This window comes from Eretmochelys imbricata, chromosome 9 (genome assembly GCF_965152235.1).
Source record: "Eretmochelys imbricata isolate rEreImb1 chromosome 9, rEreImb1.hap1, whole genome shotgun sequence".
Taxonomy (NCBI): domain Eukaryota; kingdom Metazoa; phylum Chordata; order Testudines; family Cheloniidae; genus Eretmochelys; species Eretmochelys imbricata.
Window position 1 is genome coordinate 32236213 of NC_135580.1, and position 26694 is coordinate 32262906.

At 39.7% G+C, this 26694-nt stretch overlaps 1 protein-coding gene across 3 annotated transcripts in view; it reads left to right on the forward strand.

Moving 5' to 3' along the window:
• ATR (ATR checkpoint kinase) overlaps window positions 1–26694 on the forward strand; it is an 81492-nt gene that overhangs the window by 49272 nt on the left and 5526 nt on the right. For 2 of the 3 annotated variants that reach the window (XM_077826303.1, XM_077826305.1), the window contains 17 exons: window positions 499–663; window positions 1815–1906; window positions 3273–3364; window positions 3970–4147; window positions 5437–5613; window positions 6027–6186; window positions 6727–6906; window positions 10002–10144; window positions 10723–10820; window positions 12220–12452; window positions 12931–13065; window positions 13844–14044; window positions 14418–14561; window positions 19342–19492; window positions 23466–23622; window positions 23841–23994; window positions 25085–25236. In XM_077826303.1, the coding sequence (XP_077682429.1) occupies window positions 499–663; window positions 1815–1906; window positions 3273–3364; window positions 3970–4147; window positions 5437–5613; window positions 6027–6186; window positions 6727–6906; window positions 10002–10144; window positions 10723–10820; window positions 12220–12452; window positions 12931–13065; window positions 13844–14044; window positions 14418–14561; window positions 19342–19492; window positions 23466–23622; window positions 23841–23994; window positions 25085–25236 (2612 nt within the window). Of the gene's footprint in view, window positions 1–498; window positions 664–1814; window positions 1907–3272; window positions 3365–3969; window positions 4148–5436; window positions 5614–6026; window positions 6187–6726; window positions 6907–10001; window positions 10145–10722; window positions 10821–12219; window positions 12453–12930; window positions 13140–13843; window positions 14045–14417; window positions 14562–19341; window positions 19493–23465; window positions 23623–23840; window positions 23995–25084; window positions 25237–26694 lie in introns of those variants that run through there. The other variant, XM_077826306.1, reaches the window with a different exon arrangement.

The window sequence follows — 26694 nt, forward strand, 5'->3', positions numbered from 1 at the left end:
TCCTGTTAGAGTTCACTTCTTCTCATGGTTGAAATTGCCCAATGATTTCCTAGTTTGAAAAATAATCTAGAACACTCCTTCTGTGATGTGTAAGAGTCATATACATTTGCAACTCTGTATTATACAACTTACTGCATAATACAGTACTTTATTTTGTCCTTTGTGCAAGTTGCTTCAAATAAATTTGATATGGTACCTATTCAGTAACATGAGATCGTTGTTATTGAGCCATATGAAAATTAATAACTGAAGTTCATGTGGAAGTTTGGCCAGAAAAAATCTTCTAAGATGTCTAAAGATGTTATTGTTCAGTTATGTGATGTCTTAGAGTCACAACTTGTGACTAAGAACTCTGCTTTGGAGCAGTTTTACATGACAGTTAAGTAACATGCTTGATTCTTAACATATTATATAAATGTCTTGTCGTTGGCCTTTACAGCTGAACCACTGTGTTTGATTTATGTTTTCAATTGTAATATTTTCCATGTTCGAAAAAAGAAATTATATGCTGCTATGCATGAGCCAGATGGAGTAGCTGGGGTCAGCGCAATTCGGAAAGCAGAGCCATCTCTCAAAGAACAAATCCTTGAACATGAAAGCATTGGTTTGCTGAGAGATGCCACAGCTTGTTATGACAGGGCTATTCAGCTGGAATCTGACCAGGTAAAATGAAAGACACATTCTTATTTCATGATCCAACAAAAAGGCAAAAAAAATATGATAGAGGCTTAGAATATATATGTAAAATATGAACATGTTCACTGCTGCAATGACTGCAGATGAGTTACTATAAACAATACTTGGAAAACTGGAACAAGTCATTCTCTAGCTTCCAAACACATTTAATTTAAAAGTGAAATTGAGATGTGTATGGGGGTGTGGGTGTTGATGCAACAGCGCCCCCTTTGGCCAAGTGGAGCATTGCACCGTTTGCTCACTCTGGCAGGGTAGTCAGTCGGTTCCCCTTGCTTGAGTCTGTCCCAATGAGGCACAGGAATTTTCCCTTTATTCTTGGTGGGGTCATGTGGTTACTGGTCCCCAGAGGGTCTGGAAACCTCAGTTTTCAAGTCTCTGAGAAATAGATAGGGGAACTCAGGCCCACCCACTCCACTGGGTTCCAATTGAGGGCCATTAAGCCAGACAGGGAAAATCAGGACTCAACAACTCCTGACGTGCCCTGAGTTCCTTCCTACCTTTCTTGGTCTCTATTTCTGTAGGCTTTTCAGCCTGTTGATCCGATCGGTCCTCTCAGGATTCTGTCTCTGCACAGCTTCTCAGCAGCTTGCTGTCAGAGTTTTCCTCTACAGCCTGCTTGCTCCTCTGGCAGCTGCCCTGACCCTCTGCTTCCTAGCTCTTTTATTCTCCAGCTGCTGTGAGGCTGCCAGTCAGCTTTGGCTGGCAGTACCTGCATTAGCCCCTGGATTGCTGGGCCACAGGGGTATATTACCCCATGACAGTGAGTTTGTCACATTATTGTTCACAACTTTCCCTAGCAGTTCTCAAACATATATACTAAAAAAACCCCCATTTTACTTTGTTCTGAAACACATCTTAGAAATTACTGATATCAGCTGAGATTCTTTTCCAGGGAGTTCTGTTCAAATTTGATTTTTTTGGTGTGAATTTGGTTATTCTTTTTAGCTGTGGTAATTAATTATTTAAACCTTTTTCTTTTCATGTCATATTCGTAACAAGAAAAATCTAAAAGAATAATGAAAAAACAAAATTGATGTACATTCACCCGGAAGTTACCAACATGATATCTCTTGATTATACACGATGTGTATTTTGATCTATTCTATCTGCATTTCTAGATCATTCATTATCATGGTGTAGTGAAGTCCATGTTAGGTCTTGGTCAGTTATCTACTGTAATCACTCAGGTGAATGGAGTGCTTGCCAACAGGTAATAATTTAATACAACCCCTATTTGAATAATAAAAAGCTCTAATACTGCAGGTGTATCTAGCAGTGTGGAAATAGGATTTTATGGACAAAATGAAAACATTTAAAATTTCTCTAACTTCAGGATTTCAACACTGTCTGAAATACTGCTACTTCCTTTGTGTATAATACTCAGTACAGATAGATCAGGGGTGGGCAAACTACGGCCTGCAGGCCAGATCCAGCCCATCAGGGCTTTGAATCTGGCCTTTGGGATTGCCATCCCTGTGGCGCCATGGGCTCCGCGCCACTGCTGGAAACAGCCGGCACCACATCCCTGCATCCCCTGGGGGAGGGGGGAGCAAAGGGCTCCATGCACTGCCCTCGCCTCCAGGCACCGCCCCCTGCAGCTCCCATTGACCGGGAATGGGGAACCGTGGCCAGTGGGAGCTTCGTGGGAGGTACCCGCAGGCGAGGAAAGCGCGTGGCAGAGGCCTCTGCTCCCCCTCCCCCAGGGGACGCAGGGATGTGGTGCCGGCCACTTCCGGGTGTGGCAGGGCCAGGGCAGGCAGGGAGCCTGCCATAGCCCCGCTGCATGCTGTTGCCACCCTGGAGCCGCTCCAGGTAAGCGGCGGTGGGCTGGAACCTGCACCCCGAACCCCTCCTGCACCCCAATCCCAACCCCCTGCTGCACCCCACCCCCTGCCCTGAGCCCCCTTGTACATCCCGCACCCTTCCCGCGCCCCAACCTCTGTCCAGAGCCCCTTTGTACACACCACACTCCTCCTGTGCCCCAACCCCCGGCCTGTAGCCCCTTCCTGCATACCACAGCCCTTCCCACACTCCGCAGTCCCTCCCACATGCCAATCCCCTGCCCTAGCACAACATTCATGGCCCTGCATGCAATTTCCCCACACAGATGTGGCCCTCAGGCCGAAACGTTTGCCCACCCCTGAGATAGATATGTGCTTTAATTTATTCAAGGAAAAAAGAATCCTTCATTGTTAGCGTATTGTTGATTGCCACATACTTGTTCTTTCTTTTATGGTTTTTTCCAATATACAGTTTTCCGTGCACAATAGTGAATTTTGACCAAAAAGTTCATCTTCTTTTATCATAAAATATGTTCCTAGTAAAGTGTGTATATATACGACTTGCAAACTCAGTTTATGGGATGTCAATTTCAAATTACTATAAATTGATCACATTTTTTGTTTTACGTAATGTTATTCATAGCAAGTTAACAACCTTTGATTTTCAAGTAATATAGGGGTTTTGCTGTTTAAAAGTTAATTAGTTTATATAATATAGAACTAATGCGAAGAAAATATAATGACTATAGCACTGGCTGGTTTTGTACTGTGTTCTGATTGTGTGTACTTTTATAGGCCAGAGTGGACATCTGAATTGAACACGTATAGAGTGGAGGCAGCCTGGAAACTAACACACTGGGATTTATTGGAAAATTATTTGGCTGCAGGTAGGAAACTAGATGTCAAAATGAGAACATTTTTGTGCAATTATATATGTTCAGATTTGGCCAGCTTTAACCGGAGGGCATTTGTTTCAAATTTCTTGATCTGTGATGTATCAGCTAGTATTAACCCTACAGCTTTTGTAAATTTATCTGATCCTTTCTGACTGGGATCGTCAGGGGATCATCAGGCCAAACACTCTTAGGCTTCTCGTAAAATTCCACCTATAGGATTTCTGAAAGCATATATTGGCACAATTTGCTTGAAATTTCTTGGGAATGATAAAATATTAAAATTGTATTCCTTTTTAAGTTGTCATACATTTTTTTGAAATCTGTTTGGACCAATTCTGATGAAAGTTTGTTTGATCAAGAATTTCCACTAAACATTTCTCAAATGTTACATTATAGACAGGCTATGGCAGGGATGCTGTAACAGTTTTTGTAGTGGGGGGTGCTCAGAGCCATTGAATGAAACTGTAAACCCTATATATAATGGAAACCAATTCAAGCAAGCGGGTGAGGTAGCACCCCTAGTTTCAGCACCTATGGGCTATGGTGTATTGCCTGAGCATCTAATGAAATGCAATTTCTGATTCTTTGTCCCCTAGATGTGAAGTCCAGTACTTGGAGTGTCAGACTGGGACAATTGTTGTTATCAGCCAAAAAGAAAAACACAGCAGCTTTTTATAAGACACTGAAAGTTGTTCGAGCAGAGCAGATTGTACCCCTCTCAGCAGCAAGCTTTGAAAGAGGGTCCTATCAGCGAGGATATGAACACATTATCAGGTATTTTGTGGCTTCTGTATACCACTTCATTGTGTTCAAGGGCTAAAGAACTCACTTTAAAATGCATGTATCATTCATGTAATCAACAGTAAGAACTCTTCATTTTCAAATGATAAATGGTGCTGACCTATTGGTATCTTGTTTTTTCTGACTCTTTCTGCATAACAATCACATATTCAATACCAATTGCAAACCTTTCCTGATTGACTGAGATTTTGTGTTGTTCTTTCCCTGGAAGTATTCATAGTTTTTCTTTGTAACTGTTGCACTCTCATCAAAAAATCAGCAAGTGAATTCATATATGCATGTCAGAAAATGAACTCCTGGGACCAATTCCTTCCGTAAAAACACTACAGCTAAAACCTGAAATTTACTCCAGTGTATTAACTTCACTAATTTCAGTGAGGTTTTATATTTATACATCTGTAACTGAGAGCAGAATTTGGTCCTTCATTTCTAGACTCAACACAAGTAGAGATTATTTCCCTTTAAAGGCAGTTTAGTGTAGTTGAACTGAAGTTTGACTTAAAATGATGTAGAAGTGGTAATGCACAAGGAAAAGGTTCAGTATTATCTTTTTATATCTTATACCTCCACATGGCAATGAAAACATGTGGCTTCATGCAAAATATATGTTTTAACTTGCTTACCAACTCAGTTTTTTAAAAAATTCTGTTTTATGTACTAGATAGGTTTTATGCTTATATTGGAAGATGCCGTTCAAAATAATTCTACATTTCCAAATGCTCTTGACTATTCACAAGCCTTCATCTTGTCACTATTCTCATGTCAGCTCTCCAAACTTAGCCTACTAGTTAATGAGAAATAAGAACGATGTAAGTTCTTAACTTTGGAATTTCAACAGTGACAAAGATCTTTTACCATTTCTGTAAAAGTTATTCTAATTGTGGTATTATATATTCATAAGAATTATTGCTAAAAGAAAATGGCTATAATTGTTTTTAAAATATTGCACTCATTACCCAGGTGAATTTGCCATTGAAGTCAGTGAGAGTTTTGTTTGAAGAAGGAATGCAGGATTGAGTCTGTACTTAGCAAACTGCATTGCTTCTGAGCTCAGTTTATCTCAGAGAAGAGGTGGTGAGAAAACAACGACCAGTTCACTAACTTAGATATTCTTGATGTATTTTCTTTTAAGGAAGCGTGGTATTTTGGATTATTCATGTGGTCAGCTTTGGGAATGAAATGACAAATGCTAAACATAAGATACATGTAACTGAAAATGGCAAACAATTTCTAAAATACATTCCTGTATCCTTTCACCGTAGGTTACATATGCTGTGTGAACTGGAACACAGTATTATTCCACTGTTTCAGCAAATGGATGGTGACCATGGTAAAGATTCTCTGAACTGGATTGCTCGTATAGAAATGACACAGAACTCCTACAGAGCAAAAGAACCCATCTTAGCACTCAGAAGGGCTTTGCTTAGCCTCAATAAAAGGTAAAGCTATGATTATTTCTTGTCCTTCCATGTTGCATATCAATCGAATACTAGCTTTTCTCTTATACAGTAGTAGCATTTTTGCACATATTAGTGAGTTATGGTAAGAATCTACTGAAATTTACATTATAAACAAAAACAGCCCTGTTAAATTTCAAATACAAGACAAAAGCGGTGTTTTCCAAGTGAGAAAGGATGAGATTAGCTGGGAAAAATAATTATTTCCAGACTTAGGGGGATAAACAATAGAGAACAAAAGTATTATGAATGTTTGTTTATTTAAAGTGAATTTCTTTTTAATAAACAGTTTGTTAAGCTATTTGTGTTTGTATTTCAATACATTATGGTATATATTTGAGATTGTAATGGCAGCACTCATAAATGGATCTTTATTTTGGAAAAAATCACCACAGACAGGATTACAGTGAACTAGTTGGAGAATGTTGGCTCCAGAGTGCCAGAGTTGCAAGAAAAGCTGGTCATCACCAAACTGCATACAATGCTCTTCTGAATGCTGGGGAATCCACGCTATCTGAACTATATATAGAAAGAGCAAAGTGGCTGTGGTCCAAGGTAAGCAAAAAAGAAATGAAATGATTCAAATTAAAATGCATTCTTACCTATAAAAGAATAAAAGTAAGTATCTAGTTTAAACAAAAGTACAATAAATGTGTAATGTTAATGCATTTGTAAGAGTTATGAATTGACTCTGAGTGCTAGTGGTTTGAAAAATTCAATTAAAATAAATGTAGTAAATTGAACAGCAGGTGCAACTGAGGAGGCGGTCAAGCATGCAGTAAATGAAAGTTTCTAAACTTAGTTCCTGGACAAAATGAAGAAAATTGGTAGATGCTCTAACTTTTATTATTGAAACGAGTATTTATCAGTGACTTAATGGATGACAGTGGACGTTTCAGTAGAGAAAGCTAAAGGGATTGTTGGAGCCTCATTTGCGCAATCATAAACTGAGGCTTTTACTTACCTGTCCCCAGGGTGTTAGAGCTATGAACATAACATTGTTTTTTCTTGGTTAGTAAAAGTAAGCTGTTCTGTTTCTTTAAAATAAACAAACAAAAAGCATATGTTGTTTAATGTTTTCCCTCTTTCTCTAAGGGTGAGGTGCACCAGGCTCTCATTGTTCTTCAGAAGGGAGTTGAATTATGTTTTCCTGAGAATAAAGCAGCATCTGACACCAAAAGTCAGCTAATCCATGGTCAGGCTATGTTGCTGGTTGGCAGATTTATGGAAGAAACTGCCAACTTTGAAAGTAATGCAGTTATGAAAAAATACAAGGTGAATACAACACAGTTTTTAGTAATCATATATTCATACATAATTTATTATATATATTAAAGTAGAGCCTAGAGACCCCAACAGAGATATAGTCCTCACTATGTTAGGTGCTCTATGAACATGTAGTAAAAAACACAGTCCTTGTCCTATGGAGTTTACAGTCCAAGTTAATTTAGTTAAACCTCTTGATACATACAGTTTGTAACTCTCAACAAGAACTAAACCTATCCTTGGTGTAACTCCACTGAAGTCAGTGGAGTTATATGAGGAATAATTTTTTGTTTTTTTGCTAACGGATTTCAGGGTTGGAATTTTTCACCGGTATGTCATTGGGTTACTATGAAGGGACAGCTTGGCAGATAGTGCTCTCTCACTGTCCAGTGTAGAGAATAATGTATATGGATCCTCCTTAGTCTTACTGTGGGAGTCATATGGAGGTGATGCTACCACTCTCTGGAGAGCTAGAAAAGAGCACAGGGCCCAATAACATCATATTGGCTTGGAAAGAAGAGTGTCGCCTACTGAATCACCAGTTTATCAATCATTTTTTCTGATGCTTGTCTAAATACAAGCCTGCTCAATGTTTTACACTTGAGATTTTCCACATTCATATTTCTGTCTTACTACAGAACTAATAATAATCCTGTAGCTAAGTTATATAGAAAAGTAAGCATAGAGAAAGTCTCAAAATCAAATTCACACTGCTCTCCACATGGAAAGCAGTGGAATCCCACTATTGGGCTATGTTTTTGGAGTTGCTGAGTTATTTGGTACACCTCACCTTTGTTCCACTCCAAGTGGCAGGACGAGCACAGCTGAATCTTACCTTTAATGCCACCCTATTCCTGCAATATTGCTTTTAAAAAAATTTAAAAAGTGTATCACAAACTTCACTGTCCATAGCTTTGTCATTCAGATCACAAGTTGTATGTAGTACTAAATCAGGGGTAGGCAAGCTTTTTGGCCCGAGGGCCACATCTGCGTGTGGAAATTGTATGGCGGGCCATGTGCTCACGAAATTGGGGATTGGGGTGCGGGAGGGGATGAGGGCTCTGGCTGGGGGTACGGGCTCTGGGGTGGGGCCAGAAATGAGGAGTTCAGGATGCGGGAGGGGGCTCTGGGCTGGGGCAGGGTGTTGGGGTGCAGGGGGGTGAGGGCTCCGGCTGGGGGTATGGGCTCTGGGGTAGGGCTGGAGATGAGGGGTTGGGGGGTGCAGGAGGTTGCTCTGGGCTGGGACCAAGGGGTTTGGAGGGCGAGAGTGGGATCAGGGCTGGGGCAGGGGGTTGGGGCGCAGGAGGGGTCAGGGGTGCAAGCTCCAGGCAGCACTTACTTCAAGCAGCTCCCAGAAGCAGCGACATGTCCCCCCTCTAGCTCCTACATGGAGGCGCAGCCAGGCTGCTCGGCGTGCTGCCCCATCCGCAGGCGCCGCCCCTGCAGCTCCCATTGACCATGGTTCCAGTGGGAGCTGTGGGGGGCGGCACTTGGGGTGGGGGCAGCGCGGCAAGCCGCCTGGCTGCCACTATGCGTAGGAGCCGGAGGAGGGACATGCCACTGCTTCCAGGAGCCATGTGGAGCCACGGCACGCATGGAGCAGGGCAAGCCCCCAGCTGGAGCACCAGAGCGGGGCAAGCCCCAGACCCCAGTTCCTGGCGGGAGCTCGAGGGCCAGATTAAAACATCTGAAGGGCAGATGTGGCTCCTGGGCCATAGTTTGCCCATCCCTGTACTAAATAGACTATGAAGTTAGTGGACTGGAGAATCCAATCCTATATGTTAAATGTATGGAATTAAGAAAGGAAATTGTAGGCTGACTCTCAAAGTCTTTGACAGTGAAATCTTTTACCCAGCATGTCCCAATGTCATGAGACACTGAAAAAAGAGGGGGAAAAACAAAATTCAAGAAAGCCAGAATATGTCCAAGTTGAAGTGGCTCCTGTCCTGCAAGGCTGGCTGGGCTTGGCTCCCAATTCAAGGCATTGCAGCCTGGTGCATGGGGTCACAATGCTGCTCACTCAAATTTAGCCTGGCTGCCACCATCAGGGGGATGGGCCAAAACTGAGCAGTGCTGACATGAACCTGTGCGCCAGAGGCAAGGTCACAATGCCTAGAGCAGGGAGTTGAGTCTAGCCAGCCCCACAGGGAGGAGCCACCGCTGAGGGGTGAGTGCGGGTGGGTTCATTCTTTAACCCCCCAACCTCTGGAGGCAAGTCCCATTTTTTGTTCTTTTAATTTTCGGATCCCTCCCCTTTCAAAACCTTGGGATGGCTGCATTAATGGCTTTGAGCCCAAAGGAAGTCATGCCATGAAAAATTTGGTAACTATTGTCTTAGGCTATGTGGTAGTCTCCAAAGAGAAGTGAGAGAAGCTCTTTTGCCAGTAATATATAGAATGCTAGAAAAGGTACTGTTGAGAACAATTCAGCATTGTCAGACAGAAACTGGATGACTTAATACACCCTTTCCCCTCTAACTTCTATGACACAATTCCCTCCATTTATTTGAAAGATCTTACTTTTAGAAAAGAAATAGAGAAGCAATGAATGATTCTTGTGTTTCACTAGCCAAAAATGAGAAGAAAAAGAGAAGTTACATCCTGTCTGTAGATGAAACACTTGGTTATGTTAGTTTTAAATAAACTGTAATTTCCCCTATTGGGAATATCCTGAAGGATCTTTTAGACAGACAAGGTGTGTGAGGTAATATAGTTTACTGGAACAATTCTGTTGGTGAGAGAGACGAGCTTTCGAGTTCCACTGAGATTTCTGAAGAAGAAGCTTGTCTCTTTTACCAACAGGTGTTGGTCCAATAAAATATAGTACCTCACCCACCTTGTCTCTCTAATATCCTGGGACTAATCAAGCTACAACAACACTGCATACAAGGATCCTTTTGTGCTGTCTTGTTGTTACCAAATCAGGGAGGTCACTTACACCTGTGCAGAGTGGATGTAAAGCACTACTGACTGGGTGTGGTACTCTTTTATACCCACTTTGCACGGAGGTAAATAATAAAAGTTTTCTGTCATAAAAACAAAACCTGTCTTATTTTAAATCCTCTTCCAAGAAAGATAACTTTTTTTTTTTCATTTTTATTGCAGGATGTTACTTTTTTCTTGCCAGAATGGGAGGATGGACACTTTTACCTTGCTAAATACTACGATAAACTGATGCCTATGGTAACTGACAACAAGATGGAAAAGCAGGGAGATCTGATTAGATATATAGTTCATCATTTTGGAAGGTTAGATGATATAGTATCTTTGCTTTGGTCTCTTAGAAAAATATTTATATTGATAACATAATCCAACCAATTTATTTCCCACAAATTGTTCTTGTTTTTGAATGTTAAAATTTATATATTTCTATCTAACTAAATTTTTCTGCAATAATTCTTAAGAAGAAGCATGGAATTGTAGAAAAATTATTTTATTCCAACTTTGTGTTAATTATATATTGTATTAATTTTGTTATTAAAGGGAAATTAATTGTTAAATTCTTATGTTTTCATATGTTTAAAATGAGCTGGTGTTTGTTGTCTCAAAATGAAATGAGACAAGGCTAGATGTTACTAAGTTGATGATTATCTTTGTGCTTTTGATTGGAGCAAGTTTCTAAGTGATAGATGCAGATAATTCCTGTGGATGTCAGTTAGTGAGCATTATATGTTACAGTAATAGACATTACAAAAGCCTAAAATAGACACATAAACATCAGAATGGATATGAACATCACTTTAAATCTCTAAGTTTGTTTGCACATTCTTAAATATATGGTATAAAAGGCTGAATCTTAATTATAGGTGTGGATATGTAATTGCAGGTCTTTACAGTATGGAAACCAATTCATCTATCAGTCAATGCCAAGAATGTTATCTCTGTGGCTTGACTTTGGAGCAAAAGCATATGAATGTGAAAAAGGTAGAACTTTTTGGTACTGTTTTTCTGCTATCTTACATTTTCATAAAAGGATGTATAAAGAACTGTGAACGCTGTATAAAATTCTGTTGTTTTGGCTTGTATGCCATGTATTTTGAAATGCAGCCAAAATGACCCAATCCATTATATGGACTAAAACAAAATAGTGCCTGCGGTTATATGCACAAAGTATATAACTGGTGAACTTTAAACTCCTTCCCAAAATTTTGCATAATTTAAAGCAAAAAAGTTAGCTTACCAGATGTTACCTACAAGCATTTTTACATGTGATTATAACCCCCCTCAGAATTGAATTAATAATTGCAAACATTTGTTAAGTATGCAACATTAATTTCACATTAAAGTTGCCAAAAGAACGGAAACAGAGAAAAAGAAATATGTTGCCTGTACCCTTTCTCCAACATCAAGCCAGCTCACTGTGAAAACATTTGCAGTGAAGTGTTCAATTTTTTCACCTTTGCAGGACTCAGTAGTTGAAGGAGTTTTGTTCAAACTTAAAACCATACCAGAACAAAATCTTTTCCTTTGGGCAGTGTCCAAGCATGCAGCATTTCTGTCCAAAAGTCTTTCTCTAGAAATTTCACAGCAGGCATGGGCTGAGACACAAAAGGGGCTGTTCTGGCATATGCCAGCTGACTATGATCCCCTAGTGGCTGCATGTCAGCATGAGATTTTTCAGAGTGTAGTAGCATTCCAACCACAGGTCCTCCTATTCCTGGATGTCTGTAGTGGGTGAGGTGATATAGGAACTGGTATGCCTGCTCCACACTTTCCAAGGACTCTTTCCTCCTCCTCTCTTCTCCTTGCCCCAGATACATACACCAGAATCTCTACCTGAAGAGATCTGATGGCTTTCAGCCCCCTGTGCACTATTCTGGGGAAGTAATCTGGCTTTCTGCGTTAGCCTTAATAGTGGTTTTATGGCCTTACCTGTAACATTTTTTACTCCCAAGTAAGGAAACACTATAATAAATCCATGTTGGCAACCCAAACTATGTAGCAAATATGCTATAAGTCACTTATTCTTTCACATACCCCAGTTTAATGTATGCCATATAGAAAATATAGTTGCACACAAGCCAGTTAATTTAGTTTGTTTTCAGGGACAATAAATGGGCCTGAGAGAAGCAAATAATTTTTCAATTTAAAGGCTTGCTTATCCATGACAATGGGAGTTCCCCAAGCAAATCAAATATAGAATTGTGCCCTGAGTTTGTGTATAATACTCAGAGAAACTTTAGGGGGAAAGATTTTTGTTTAAAAATACCAACCAAAAAAACATTAACAAATGAGTGTAGTTCTTTAGGTTTGCAGCTTGTTTTTTATAAACTTGCATTTCAGAGAAACATGACTATAAACTTACTGTATTGTGTTTTTCCAGTTGGTCGTCCTGATCGTGTACAGATGAGAAATGATTTAGCTAAAATAAATAAGGTGATTACAGATCACACAGATCAGTTGGCACCTTATCAATTTTTGACAGCATTCTCTCAATTAATCTCCCGAATCTGCCACTCTCATGAGGAAGTCTTTGTTGTTCTGATGGAGATTGTTGCCAAAGTGTTTCTAACCTATCCTCAACAAGCAATGTGGATGGTTACAGCTGTATCCAAGGTAATTTGATAAGGATAGCTGTATTTTTATAAAAGTTCATATAAATCTATCTACAAGAGAAAAATTTGAATAACCTGTTTACTGTATGTTTAAACAAAGTATTTAAATGGGCAGCTACTTAGATATAAGAATGTGATATGCTTCCCCATTTTGCACGCCACAGAGATTATGATTTCTAAGTTCAGAGACTATAGCTTGAAAAAGGTAGAGTTCAAGAATCTCAAGGCTTTTTTCTGTCACTTTAAGCAGTTTTGTTTCTTTGATACTTTTACTACCTGGTGTGAAATTATGAAGCCATGAAAAGCTGTGGAATTTTTAATGAAATTTAATACTGAATATCTTTGATTTGTGCTCCATTTTGTTAAACTATCTAACTTCAAATATCTTGCAAAAATACAATTTGTCAATCACTTCAGAATTGTGTAATGGAGATTAGGTATATAGGTTTAGTAAATTTTAACTTTATCTTCTTTTGCAGTCCTCTTACCCAATGCGTGTGAATAGATGCAAGGAAATCCTAAACAAAGCTATTCATATGAAGGCATCTTTAGGAAAATTTATTGGAGATGCAACACGCCTGACAGATAAACTACTAGAGCTATGCAACAAACCGGTACTTGTCCAAAAAACAAAAGAAACAACAAAACCAACCAAACATATAAAAACAAGACCTGCAGATCAGACATAGTAATTAATGTTATATAAAATATTTTTAAATGTGTTATGGAAAATATTTTTCTGTAGCTTACATCAACTAATTAAATTAAATAGTCTCTGAGTGATTCTGTGAAATTGGGGTATCTTGTAAAATGTTCTGTTGACATCTGAAATCTATTAGACAGGAAGAAATAAACATTTTGGAGCTAAAACTTAAATAGAGAAATAACATGATTATTTTAAATATTTAAGTTTTCTAGGAAGGTTGCCTGTCAATTTTTTATAGCGAATTCTTTTCTAAATAAACATCTTATTTATATTAACAATATTTTTGAATAATGAGCCATTTTTATGTTGCTTGTATGTTCCATTACTTATGGTCAGTGATTTTTTTCCTCCAATAACTTCTAAAAGATTTTAGCTCAAAAAAGTAGGCTGTCTGTAGTGTTAGTGGTGAACCCCTGAAATAGTTAACTGGGATAAAATTCAGCAACTGCATTTAATGAAACTAAGTGGGAGAAGAACTAAAATATAGAGACATAGAAGTTAATATACTCTATTCTAATGGCCCACTTTTTAGCACAAATAGAACTCTTGAAACATGATATATTTTTTTCATTGTTTGGTGAAGAGTATTCCATAACTGGAAGAGAGAGACAGTGATATTATTATGAGGACTTATTCTGTATTTTAAGCAAAATGTTTCTTGATTGATTGATTTTTATTTATTTTAGGTTGATGGGAACAACTCAACATTAAGCATGAGTGTTCATTTCAAAACACTTAAAAAGCTAGTAGAAGAGCAGACATTTAGTGAGATCCTCATTCCTTTACAGTCTGTAATGATACCCACTCTTCCATCGATTCCTGGCACACATTCTAACCATGACCCTTTTCCTGGACGCTGGGCCTACATTGCGGGCTTTGATGATACGGTAAACTTCTTCTCTGCTCATAGTTTAGATGTCATTTTAATAAATTGCAGCTAAGTTTACTTTTCTGCTTAATTAGCTAAAAGTGAGGTGGGGGAAATGATGAGAGGTTTCTTAATAATTATATTTACTGTTCAAATAAGAGTGCATACTAATTAAAATTTAGAAGCACTGAGGACCAGCTTGATGGCTAGCTTTTTGGTACTACAACCTGAAAGAGGGGCACTGGTACTAAGATCAAGTTTTAGCTAGGGTCAAATGAGTTGTAAACTAACTAAAATAGGAAGTGCTAGCACAAATGTGGCTGTTAAGATTCCCGAGGTTTTTTTTGAAGAATAACCACAAGATTTAATGACTACTTCCATTTTTCCTTTAGGTGGAAATCCTTGCATCTCTTCAAAAACCAAAAAAGATTACTTTAAAAGGTTCAGATGGAAAAGCCTATATTATGATGTGTAAACCAAAAGATGACCTAAGAAAAGACTGCCGACTCATGGAGTTTAATTCCTTGATTAATAAGGTTTGAAGATGATTTTGAAAATCTTCCCTATGGCTGTTGACTAGAAAAATGATGAAGTAATCAACTTATGAAAGTATTTGACTCCTATATCCTTGAAAAAGAAATCTTTATGGGAAAAAATATTACTTCAATTAGTGCCCAATCCTACCAAGTCTTGAGTGCATTCAACTTCCACTGATTTCTGTGGGAGTTGAGAATGCTCACAGAATTGAGACTTCATTCAAGAAAACAGTAGCCCATGTAAAATTTGGAGGAGTTACTTGTTATATTTCTGCCCCTACCCTACCCCTGTCTACTAATAATTGTTTCCCCCTAATCTCGTTACACCTCCCTCTTATGGAGGATTTCTTCATTGCTAGGCAATGATGGGTAGATAAACAGTGATTATGGCAAAACATTAACAACTATGGAAAGAGAATATTTTTATCCTAATTAGGTTGTCTTTTTCACTAGTTCACCTAATGTTAATATACCATATTTTCAATGAGGTCAAGGAAAATGGTAGTGGCTCTGGAACACTAACCTACTAACTAACCCAGACATTCTATTTAAAGGGTTTATTCAGCCAGTGATCTTTATTGTAAAATCTTTTTTTTTTTTTTAGGGCAAGTAGGGAGGAGATGTAAGAATTCTGTTTACTTTTGATTTACTGCAAGTGTGGAATTTCAGAATTTAAAACCCTAGATTATGGTGGGGGAAATTTAGATGTGGACATAAGAGTGGCCATATTGGGTCAGACCAATCGTCCATCTAGCCCAGTGCCCTATCTACTGACAGTGAACAGTGCCAGATACTTCAGAGGGAATGAACAGAAGAGAGCAATTTTGAGTGACCACCCCCTGTTGTCTAAGCCCAGATTCTGACAGTCAGAGGTTTAGGGACATCCGGAGCATGGGGTTGCATCCTTGACCATCTTGGCTAACAGCCATTGATGGACCATCCTCCATGCACTTATCTAATTCTCTTTTGAATCCAATTATACTTCAGCCTTCTCAACATCCCCTGCCAATGAGTTATACATGTTCACCATGTGTCCTGTGAAAAAGTACTACCTTTTGTTTGTTTTAATTTTTGTTTGCCTATCAATTTAATCGGGTGACCCCTAATTCTTGTGTTATGTGAAAGGATAAATTTCCTGTTTGCTTTCTCCAGGCCATTCACAATTTTATAGACCTCTTATCATATCCCCCCTTAGTCGTCTAAGACGAACAGCCCCAGGCTTTTTAGTATTTCTTCATATGGAAGCTGTTCTATATGCCTAATAATTTTTGTTGCCTTTCTCTGGACTTTTTCCAATTCTAATGTATCTTTTTTGAAATGGAGTGACCAGAACTGCATGCAGTATTCAAGGTGTGGACACACCATGGATCTATATAGCGATGTTATGATATTGTCTCTTTTATTATCTATCCCTTTCCTAATAGTTCCTAACATTTTGTTAGCTTTTTGACTACTGCTGCACATTGAACAGATATTTTCAAAGATCTATCCACAATGACTCCAAGATATCTTCCTTGAGTGGTAACAACTAATGTAGACCCCATCATTTTGTATGTATAGTTAGGATTATGTTTACCGATGTGCATTAATTTTCACTTATCAGCATTGAGTTTCATCTGCCATTTTGTTGCCCAATTAACCAGTTTTGTGAGATCCTTTTGAAACTCTTTGCATTCTGTTTTGGATTTAACTATCTTGAGTAATTTAGTACTGTATAGTCTGCATATTTTGCCATCTCAGTGTTCACCCTGTTTTCCAGATAGTTTCTGAATATGTTGAACAGCAATCGTCCCAGTACAGATTGCTGAGAGACCCCACTCTTTATCACTCTCCATTCTGAAAACTATTTATTCCTACCCTTTGTTTCCTATCTTTCAACCAGTTGCTGGTCGATGAGAGGACTTTCCCTCTTGTCCTATGACTGCTTAGGGCTAGTCTACGTTGGCAATGCTAAAGCGTTGCCCCAGCAGCGCTTTAATGTGGCTTGTGTAGTCGTGGCAGAGCACTGGAAGAAAGCTCTCCCAGCGCTCTAAAAAACCCACCTCTACAAGGGGCATAGCTACCAGCACTGGGAGTGCGGCTCCCAGCGCTGGTGCACTGTCTACACTGACGCTTTACAGTGCTGAAACTTGCTGAGCTCAGCGGGGTGTTTTTTCACATCCCTGAGCGAGAAAGTTGCAGCTCTGTAAAGTGCCAATGTAGACAAGCCCTTAGTTTGCTTAAGAGCCATTGGTGAGGGATATTGTCAAAGGCTTTCTTAAAACCCATGTACACTATATCAGCTGGATCACCCTGTTACACGTTTGTTGTCGCCCTCAAAGAATTCTAATAGATTGGTGAGGCATGATTTTCCTTTACAAAGGGAGACTCTTCCCCAGCAGATCGTGTTTGTTTCTGATAATTCTGTTTTTTACTATAGTTTCAACCAGTTTGCCTGGTACTGAAGATAGGCTTTACTGACCTGTAATTGCCAGTTTTGCCTCTGGAGTCTTTTTAAATAAATCATATTACCTTAGCTATCCTCCAGTCATCTGGTACAGAGGCTGATTTTAAGGGATAGGTTACATACCATAGTTACTAGTTCTGCAATAGTTTCTTCTGAACTCTTGGGTGAATGTAGTCCTGGTGACTTATTACTGTTTAGTTTATCAGTTTGTTCTAAAACCTCCTCTATTGACACGTCGCTCTGGGACAGTTCCTCAGATTTGTCAACTATAAAGAATGGCTCAGGAGTGGGAATCTTCCCCACATCATCTGCAATGAAGACCAATGCAAAGAATTAATTTAGCTTCACTGCAATGGCCTTGTCGTCCTTCAGTGCTCCTTTAGCACCTCAACTGTCCTAGTAGCCCCACTGACTGATTTGCCGGCTTCCTGCTTCTGATGCACTTAAAATTTTTCTTTTCAAATTCTTTCTTGGCCTGCCTCTTAATACTTTTACACTTGACTTTCCAGGATCATGTTCCTTTCTATTTTCCTCAGTAGGATTTGATTCTCGATTTTTAAAGAATACCTTTTTGCCTCTAACCACCTTTTTTACTCTGCTGATTAGCTATGGTGGCATTTTTTGTCTTACTGGTTTTTGGGTTTTTATTTATTTGGGGTATGCATTTAGTTTGAGCTTCTGTTACAGTGTTTTTAAGTAGTCTACATGCCATTTGCAGGCATTTCACCCTTGTTACTATTCCTTTTTATTTCCATTTAACTGGCTTCCTCATTTTTGTATAGTTCCCCTTTCTGAAGCTAAATGCTACTGTGGTAATTTCTTTGGCAAATCTCTTTCCACACACACACCCCACCCCCAGATGTTTAAATTTAATTATATTATGGACACTATCGCTAAAAAGTTCAATTGCCTACTCCTAGACCAGATCCTGTGCTCCACTTAGGACTAAATCAAGAATTGCCTTTCCTCTTGTGAGTTCCAGGACAAGCTGCTCCAAGAACCAGGCATTTACATTGTCCAGAAATTTTATCTCTGTATCCCTGAGATGACATTCAATATGAGGATAGTTGAAATCATCCATTATTATTGTGTTTTCTGTTTTTGTAACCTCTCTACTCTTCCAGAGCATTTCACAGTCACTGTCACCATCTCGGTCAAGTGTTTGGTAATATATTCCTACTGCTATACTCTTATTGTTCAAGCATGGAATTTCTATCCATTGAGATTCTGTGGTACAGTTTGATTCATTTACGATTTTTACTTTATTTGATTCTACGCTTTCTTTCCCATATAGTGCCATTCCCCCACCAGCATAGCCTACTCTGTCATTCCTATATATTTTGTATCCTGATATTACCGAGTCCCATTGATGATAATCCTCGTTGTACCAAGTTTCTGTGATGCCTACTATATCAATATCCTCATTTAATTCCAGGCACCCTACTTCATCATCTTAGTATTTAGACTTTTTGTATATAGGCACTTGTACGTTTTTGTCAATATTCAGTTGCTTGCCTTCATGTGTTATATTTAAATGGGACTCTTTTATGTTTGACTGTTCCTCACTAGCTCCTACCTGTACTTTACCAATTTCTTTCCTATCCTTTTTACTAGGATATAGAGTTCCCCTTTTAATAAATTCATCCCTAAGGGATGTATCCTCCCAAACCATATGCTTCTCCACACGTGTCAGCTTTCCCCCAGCCCTTATTTTAAAAAATCCTCTATAACCTTTTTAATTTTATATGCCAGCAGTCTGGTTCCATTTTGATTGAGGTGGAGCCCATCCTTCCTGTATAAGCTGCTCCTTTCCCAAAAGGTTCCCCAGTTCCTAGTAAATCTAAAACCCTCCTCCCTACCCCATCATCTCATACACACATTGAGACCATGTAGTTCTGCTTGTCTTTCTGGCCTTGTGCATGGAACAGGAAGCATTGCAGAGAATGCTACCTTGGAGGTCTTGCGCTTTAATCTCTTACTAGCAGCCTAAATTTGGCCTCTGGGACCTCTCTCCTACCTTTTCCTATGTCGTTGATAACTAAATGTACGAGGACCACTGGCTCGTGCCCAGCATTGCACATAAGTCTGTCTAGTTGTCTCATGAGATCTACAACCTTTGTATCCAGCATGCAATTTACCATGTGATTCTCCTGGTCATCAGAAACACAACTATCTATATTTCTAATACTCAAATCCCCCATTATTATTACCTTGCTCTTCCTAATAACTGGGGTTCCCACCCCAGCAGGATAAAGAGGTTAAAGTTATCAGTTTATTTTGATCTTGTGTTTGTGGTGATATTTGGTAACGTTATTTATTTTGTTTTCTAAATAGTGCTTAAGAAAGGATGCCGAGTCACGTAGGCGAGAACTCCATATTCGAACCTATGCAGTTATTCCACTAAATGATGAATGTGGGATAATTGAATGGGTGAACAACACGGCTGGCCTAAGAAATATCCTGATCAAACTGTACAAGGAGAAGGGTAAAAAAACTTGTATAAAAATTCATGTGAGGGGGGCAAGGAGCAAGGAGCAAACAAAGAGCAAGGAAATGAAATAAAGTAGAGATACATATGTTGTTGTCACAGGGCTGATACACCCTGTCACTCCAGGGGGGCAGGGGCGGGTGAGAGGTGCGTCACAGCCCCACTGTCTAGTTGGAAGGGCTGTCCCTCGTCTCAGGGCAGCGCAGCTTCGTGGCCTTAGTCCTTAATACGACCCTTACTCTCAGGGCAGTGTGGCCTAGTGTCCAGAGTCCGTAATACAGCCCTTTCTCCCAGGTCAGCGTGGCCCAATAGCCAGAGTTAATACTTCAGCTCCTTGCTGTCAGGGCAGTGCGGCCTAGCAGTCAGAGTCCATACTACCGTCCTTATTATTTGGGCAGTGCAGCCCAATGGCCAGAGTCGGTGAATCGGCCCTCTGTCTCTCTCATGGCAGTGTGGCCTAGGGCCAGAGTCCGTAATACTGGTGAGTGGGACCACCACCCCAGGTGGGTGGGGGCCAGGATAGGGGGACCTGGGCTTACCCTCTCCACGGGGTCCCAATGCAGGGCCCTATCGGTGGCAGGGTTGTCCACCACCAGCTTGGCGGGGCTCCAACCGAAACATGCCAAGCCTTGGTCCGGTTCTGTAACTGTTTCCCTGCCAAACTTTCCTGGGTTACTTCCTACCCAAGTCTCTGGGGTTCTCTGTCTCAGGGATTCTCCAGTGTCTCCCCTCTGTGCAACGTCCCATGCTGGTGTGTCGGGGTCCACATCTGACTGGCTGGCCTCCATGTCTTGGAGTGCAGGTGGTCCTCCCTCAGGAGCTAGCAACACATCTCCTTCCCCATGGAGGTCATCCCAGACTGAGCTGCTCTGCTGGCTTTTATATCCTGCTTCCAGCTGGAGCATGCCCAGCAGAGCCGGGGGTGTATGGCCTCCAGATTAAAATAGAAGGGTTAACCCCTGCTGTACTAGTTCAGGGCTGATACACCCCGTGACAAGCTTATAGAAAATCTTTTAGATTTATAAATTTTAGGCAAAAATGAGCTCAGTGATGCATTATCTTACTAGGCTGTACAGTACCTCTCAAACTGAGAGTTATGTGGCTGATTTATGCTGCCTTTGTTTAGATGCGATTGTAGCTCTCAGTAAATGAGACAGAAAGCAAGTGATCAGACCCCAAACTTCTAGACAAAACTGAGCTGTAGAAGGTGTGATAATTTCATTCTGCTGCCCATCTTCTCTTCTAATTCATAACAAATGGGTAATGGCTCCCATCTGTGGACTTTGGAGATGTTCCAATGTTGTTGCTAGAGGCTCCAGGACTAAGCCCTGTCCTTCAACTGAAGCCCCCAGAAGGAATTTCCCATTTGTTATGAATGAGGAGAGAAGCTTCTAGCAGGAAAAAAATTATCTTGTAAGAAATTTCTTTATCCTGTCCTGAATGCTGGAAAGATGCAGCAGATTGTATTTAGCCATTACCAGCACACCATTGGCAGATTTTTTGTTGTACTCATAAATGCAAGAATATCTAAACTTGCTATTAATGTTTTTCAGGGCATCACAAAGATAAACCTTATGTGGCTTTCTTTTAGTGCTGAGAATTTAATCTTCTTAATCTATTCTTATGTCACTAGTACTGCTGCTGAAGCTGGTTGTCATTAAAAGGAATATGTGTACAGTACTAAGCAACAAAATAAGCAACTTGGCTTTTATTTTGTCTTAGGTTTTATGTCCATTCTTATTTTTTGCCTGTCATTTTTATGATGCTTGTTTTTAATCTTAATCATTTTTATCATTTATCAAATTAACTGCCACAATGACTTTCCAGTGAAAAGTCAGAATCCTTTGCTTTTCAACAAACTTAACTTTACATTGAGCAGCATAATAAAATCAAAGTTGACCATTGGAAAAACTTTTTTTAGGGCTGTCAATTAATCACAGTTAACTCACACGATTAACTCAAAACAATTAATCACGATTAAAAAAGTTAATCACAATTAATCACACTTATAACAATAGAATTCCAATTGAAATTTATTAAATATTTTTGGATTTTTGTTTTACATTTTCAATATCGGTTTCAATTACAACACAGAATACAAAGTGCACAGTGCTCACTTTATATTATTTTTGATTACAAATATATACACTGTAAAAATAATGAACAAAAGAAATAGTATTTTTCAGTTCACCTCATACAAGTACTGAAGTGCAATCTCTTCATTGTGAAAGTGTAACTTACAAATGCAGATTTTTTTTTTTGGTTACATAACTGCACTCAAAAACAAAACAGTGTGAAACTTTAGAGCCTACAGGTCAACTCAGTCCTACTTCTTATTCTGCCAATCGCTAAGACAAACAAGTTTGTTTACACTGACGGGAGATACCGCTGTCTACTTCTTATTTACAATGTCACCTGAGAACAGGCGTTCACATGGCACTTTTGTAGCCAGCATTGCAATGCATTTGCATGCCAGATATGCTAAACATCCGTATGCCCTTTCCATGCTTCGGCCACCATTCCACAGGACGTGCTTTCATGTTTAACATAATTCTACATTTGTAAATTCAACTTTCATGATAAAGAGATTGCACTACAGCAGGGGTGGGCAAACTATGGCCTGGGAGCCATATCCGGCCCTTCAGATGTTTTAATCTGGCCCTCAAACTCCCACCAGGGAGCGGAGGGTGGGGCTTCCCCGGCTCTGGCACTCCAGCTGGGGGCTTGCCCCACTCTACGCATAGGGGCAGCCAGGGGGCTCCACACGCCATCCCCACCCGAAGCGCTGCCCCCACAGCTCCCATTGGAACCATGGCCAATGGGAGCTGTAGGGGCAGCGCCTGCAGATGGGACAGCATGCCAAGGCCCCTGGCTGTGCCTCTGCGTAGGAGCTGGAGCGGGGATATGTTGCTGCTTCTGGGAGCTGCTTGAGGTAAGTGCCGCCTGGAGCCTGCACCGCTGACTGTTCCTGTGCCCCAACCCCCTGCCCCAGCCCTGATCCCCCTCCCGCCCTCCGAACCTCTTGGTCCCAGCCCAGAGCACCCTCCTGCACCCCCAACCCCTCATCTCCAGCCCTACCCCAGAGCCCGTACCCCCAGCTGGAGCCCTCATCCCCCTGAATCCCAACACCCTGCCCCAGCCCAGAGCCCCCTCCCGCACCCTGAACTCCTCATTTCTGGCCTCACCCCAGAGCCCGCACCCCCAGCTGGAGCCCTCACCCCCTCCCGCACCCCAACCCCCAATTTCGTGAGCATTCATGGCCCGCCATACAATTTCCATACCAAGATGTGGCCCTTGGGCCAAAAAGTTTGCCCACCCCTGCACTACAGTACTTCTATGAGGTGAATTGAAAAATACAATTATTTTGTTTTTTACAGTGTAAATATTTGTAATAAAAAATAAATATAAAAATACAGTGAGTGCTGTACCTTTGTATTCTGTGTTGTAATTGAAGTAATATATTTGAAAATGTAGCAAACATCCAAAAATATTTAAAATAAATAGTATTCTATTGTTGTTTAACAGCGCAATTAATTGCGCTGTTAATTTTTTTTAATCGCAAGATTAATTGCGATAAATTTTTTTAATCACTTGACAGCCCTACTTTTTTTGTACTTCATCTGGATCAACCACACAGCACTCAAAATTTTTTGAGCTGCAGATGACAATAGAGGCTTTGTCTTTCACATGTGTCAACTGGCATGATTAATGGATCATAGGGATTTTATAGTGGAAGGCAATTTGTTTACTTCATGTAACCTGACTCAGCCAAGATCTGAATTTGTAATGTGCTTGCATGACTGCCTTTTTTCCTGAGTTGCCAATACTTTTTTAATATTAATTTAATTAAAATAGTAAAACCTGTTCTAATTTTGGTATTTTAGGCTACACTTGATGAACTCTAAATAGTAGTGGGGGGGACACCATATATAAGACTTGGTTTGTTACATCTGATTGAAATCTTTTACAGGAGTCTATATGACTGGAAAGGAGCTACGTCAACACATGCTTCCAAAGTCAGCACCTTTAACTGAAAAGCTGAAAATGTTCAAAGAAACTCTTCTGCCCCGACATCCTCCTATTTTTTATGAATGGTTTCTGAGAACATTCCCTGATCCTACTTTATGGTCAGTTGCTGTGATCATGGTAGTTTAATGACACTAGTTTATTTTCACAAAATGTAAATGAAGATAAAGCAGATAGAAAATGAAGTATGTACTAAACAAAATAAGACTGGAGCTTTTCACATAGAGCACAAAAGCTATTCAAAAGCTCTACATTGTCTAAAAGGTTGTGCAAGGGCAAGTGATCCTAGGATTTTACATTGGATCCTTATTTTCTGTAGGTACAGTAGCAGATCAGCCTATTGTCGTTCCACAGCAGTGATGTCAATGGTTGGTTACATACTGGGTTTGGGAGACCGCCATGGTGAAAATATTCTTTTTGATTCTTTGACTGGTGAATGTGTGCATGTGGACTTCAACTGTTTGTTCAATAAGGTAGGAAATGTCTTGCTGATCTTGCTTATTTTTTAAACACTTGAAAGTTCAAAATCCACAAATCTCTCCTGCTTTTTCAGTATTTCTTTCACTTTGAGACTCTGAATATCTACCAAGATATTCATATACCATTGTGTTCTTATTCAGAAGTTTTAGAATATATAAACCTATATATCAGTGGGGAAAAAATCTTACACAAAGGCATTATTGTCCTGTATGCCTTGATAATTAAAGCAGTCTTTTGTTCAGGCAACATCACGTGAGCTTTCTTTGGATGCACTAAAATGTGAGAGTACTTACTCGATGTTTACAAAACATTCTAATTAGTCTTTCTTTCTTTCACTTTTGTTGTGGATAATGTAGTTTTGTACATCAGTCACTCAAAAGAGAATTTGCTGTGGAAGAAAGTGGCATTTTCTTTTTAACTGTGGCCAGAGTGGGTTTTTGGTATTTCTATTGGAAGATTTAGTTGGTGTTTGGTTTAATTCAGAAATATGTAATATGGGTCCTGTTCAACTAGTTCCCCTGTTACATCTTCAGTGCCAACCATTTGGCCTTGTTGGTCCTATTCGACCTTGTTTTTAAAACAAACAAAATGTTTTGACTAAGTATCTTTAAATTATGAGAATAATGAGAATTTTAAAACTATCATCAGAACTTGCCTGAAGTAATGGAACAAAGATAAAATTTAAATCTTGAAAGCCAATGTATGATTTAAAACAGAAAACATTAAAGAATTTTAGGTAGTTCTCATCAGCCTTTCACCAAACTCCTAGTCTTTGTCACCTTTATTATTCTATATCCCATATCTATCGTCAATCCTTTGCTCATGCCAAACTTTCCTAAATGGTAAGATGGACTTGTGATATGGCCAAATGTCTGCTAGCTAAGATGAGACCTCCAGAAGCAATGCTGACATAAACCAATTCAAATCTATGCCAGAATTACCTGAATTTGGTATACTCTAATGGTAAGTTAGGCAAGATAAGTTAGTTGTTTGGCCTGCAGTGGACTGACATACAATTTGGAAAAGAAACTTTATAGAAATAATAAACATTTCACATTTAATTAACTTTTTATTAATTTGCAGGGGGAAACTTTTGAAGTTCCAGAAATTGTACCTTTTCGCCTCACTCATAATATGGTCAATGGAATGGGTCCAATGGGGACAGAAGGTCTCTTCCGAAGAGCTTGTGAAGTCACAATGAGGCTAATGCGTGATCAAAGAGAACCTCTAATGAGGTACATAACAATCAGTATTTGACGTTTTAATAATAAAATTATCTAGTTTATGATATAAACTTAAAATGTTAACTGCTGGTCCCTGAGCCAGTTCTTTTGGGGAGAGAAAAAAATCCTCTTCCAGTAGCACAGATTGAGTCTGACATGCACTTTGTGTATAAAACAGTATAGCTAGTCAACACATTTTGTTAACTGTAGAGTTACTTTCTAACTAATAATAAGAAAAAGTACCAAGGTTTACTGTGGATAGAAGTTTTACCGTCTTATACTAAATTTCTGGTTGTTCTCAAAATATAACTTTGCTTATCTTTTATTTACCTCAAATTGTCTCTGCTTTAACCCTCTTCTGTTTAGTTCTTTTGAGCTAGATCCTCAGCTGCATTGCTCTTCTCAGGTACTGGGGGAATCCTTGGCTGCCTGTTTGAGTGTGACTCTGTGACTAGGGTCCCAATGGGGGCCAGCTATGATCACTCAATTAGGGTGAATTGCAAAGAATGGGGCAGACAATCCCCGTAAAACTGATGGATATTCCACAACTTAGGTTTACCAAGCCAGCATAAAACAGCTTCTTTATTACCTTACTGGTTACTCAGAAGTCCAAACAACACAATTCCCTTAAAGTGATCCAGCCTCAGGCCTCCATCCACTTACCCACGTCAAATATGATGAAAATTTCTGTAAATCTTATTTCATCATATAAAAGAAAAGGTTCTGCCAATCCCAAAGGATCGGACACATTACCTCCCAGGTTAATGAATGTTTCAGATCTTACCCAAATACATGCTACAGCCAATTCTTATTAACTAAACTAAAATGTATTAAAATCTACAGAGAGAGAGAGTATGGTTAAAAGATAAATATGTGTATAGCGAGAGAGAGAGCTCAATTCATTGAGGTTCAGATTCATAGCATAGATGGTGAGCTTTGTAGTAGCAAAGAGTTCTTTCAGAAATAGTTCATAGGTTATAGTACAATGTCCAAATATTGTATTCAGGGTGTACCAGTATAACTGGGACCTCAGTTTTGTGACTCAAACTTCCCTTGATGAAGCCTAAGCAGATCTGAGATGACAGAATCAGGACCAAAGGATCTTTTGTACAATTTCATGTCTTGTGACAAGTTGGGAGTTCAAAAGGTAATTAGCATGACTTTGAAGGAGGTCCATCACCGGTACTTAGCTATAGAATTAACATAAGCCAATTTGCTTGTTCCTCCACCATTCACAGATTATTTGGTATACATTTCAAAGAGAGATGAATACAGAGAGATCCCATTTTTACAGTTCATTTAAATCAGAGGTTCTCAAACTGTGGTCTGCGGACCACTGGTGATCCACGGATAGTTCCCTCTAAGGTGCGCACCTGGGCAGCCGCACACGAGAGAATGAAGGGCCACCCACCTAATTAGTGGAGCCACACAGGCATGGCTCCACTAATTAGGTGCCTGAACCCTGGAGAA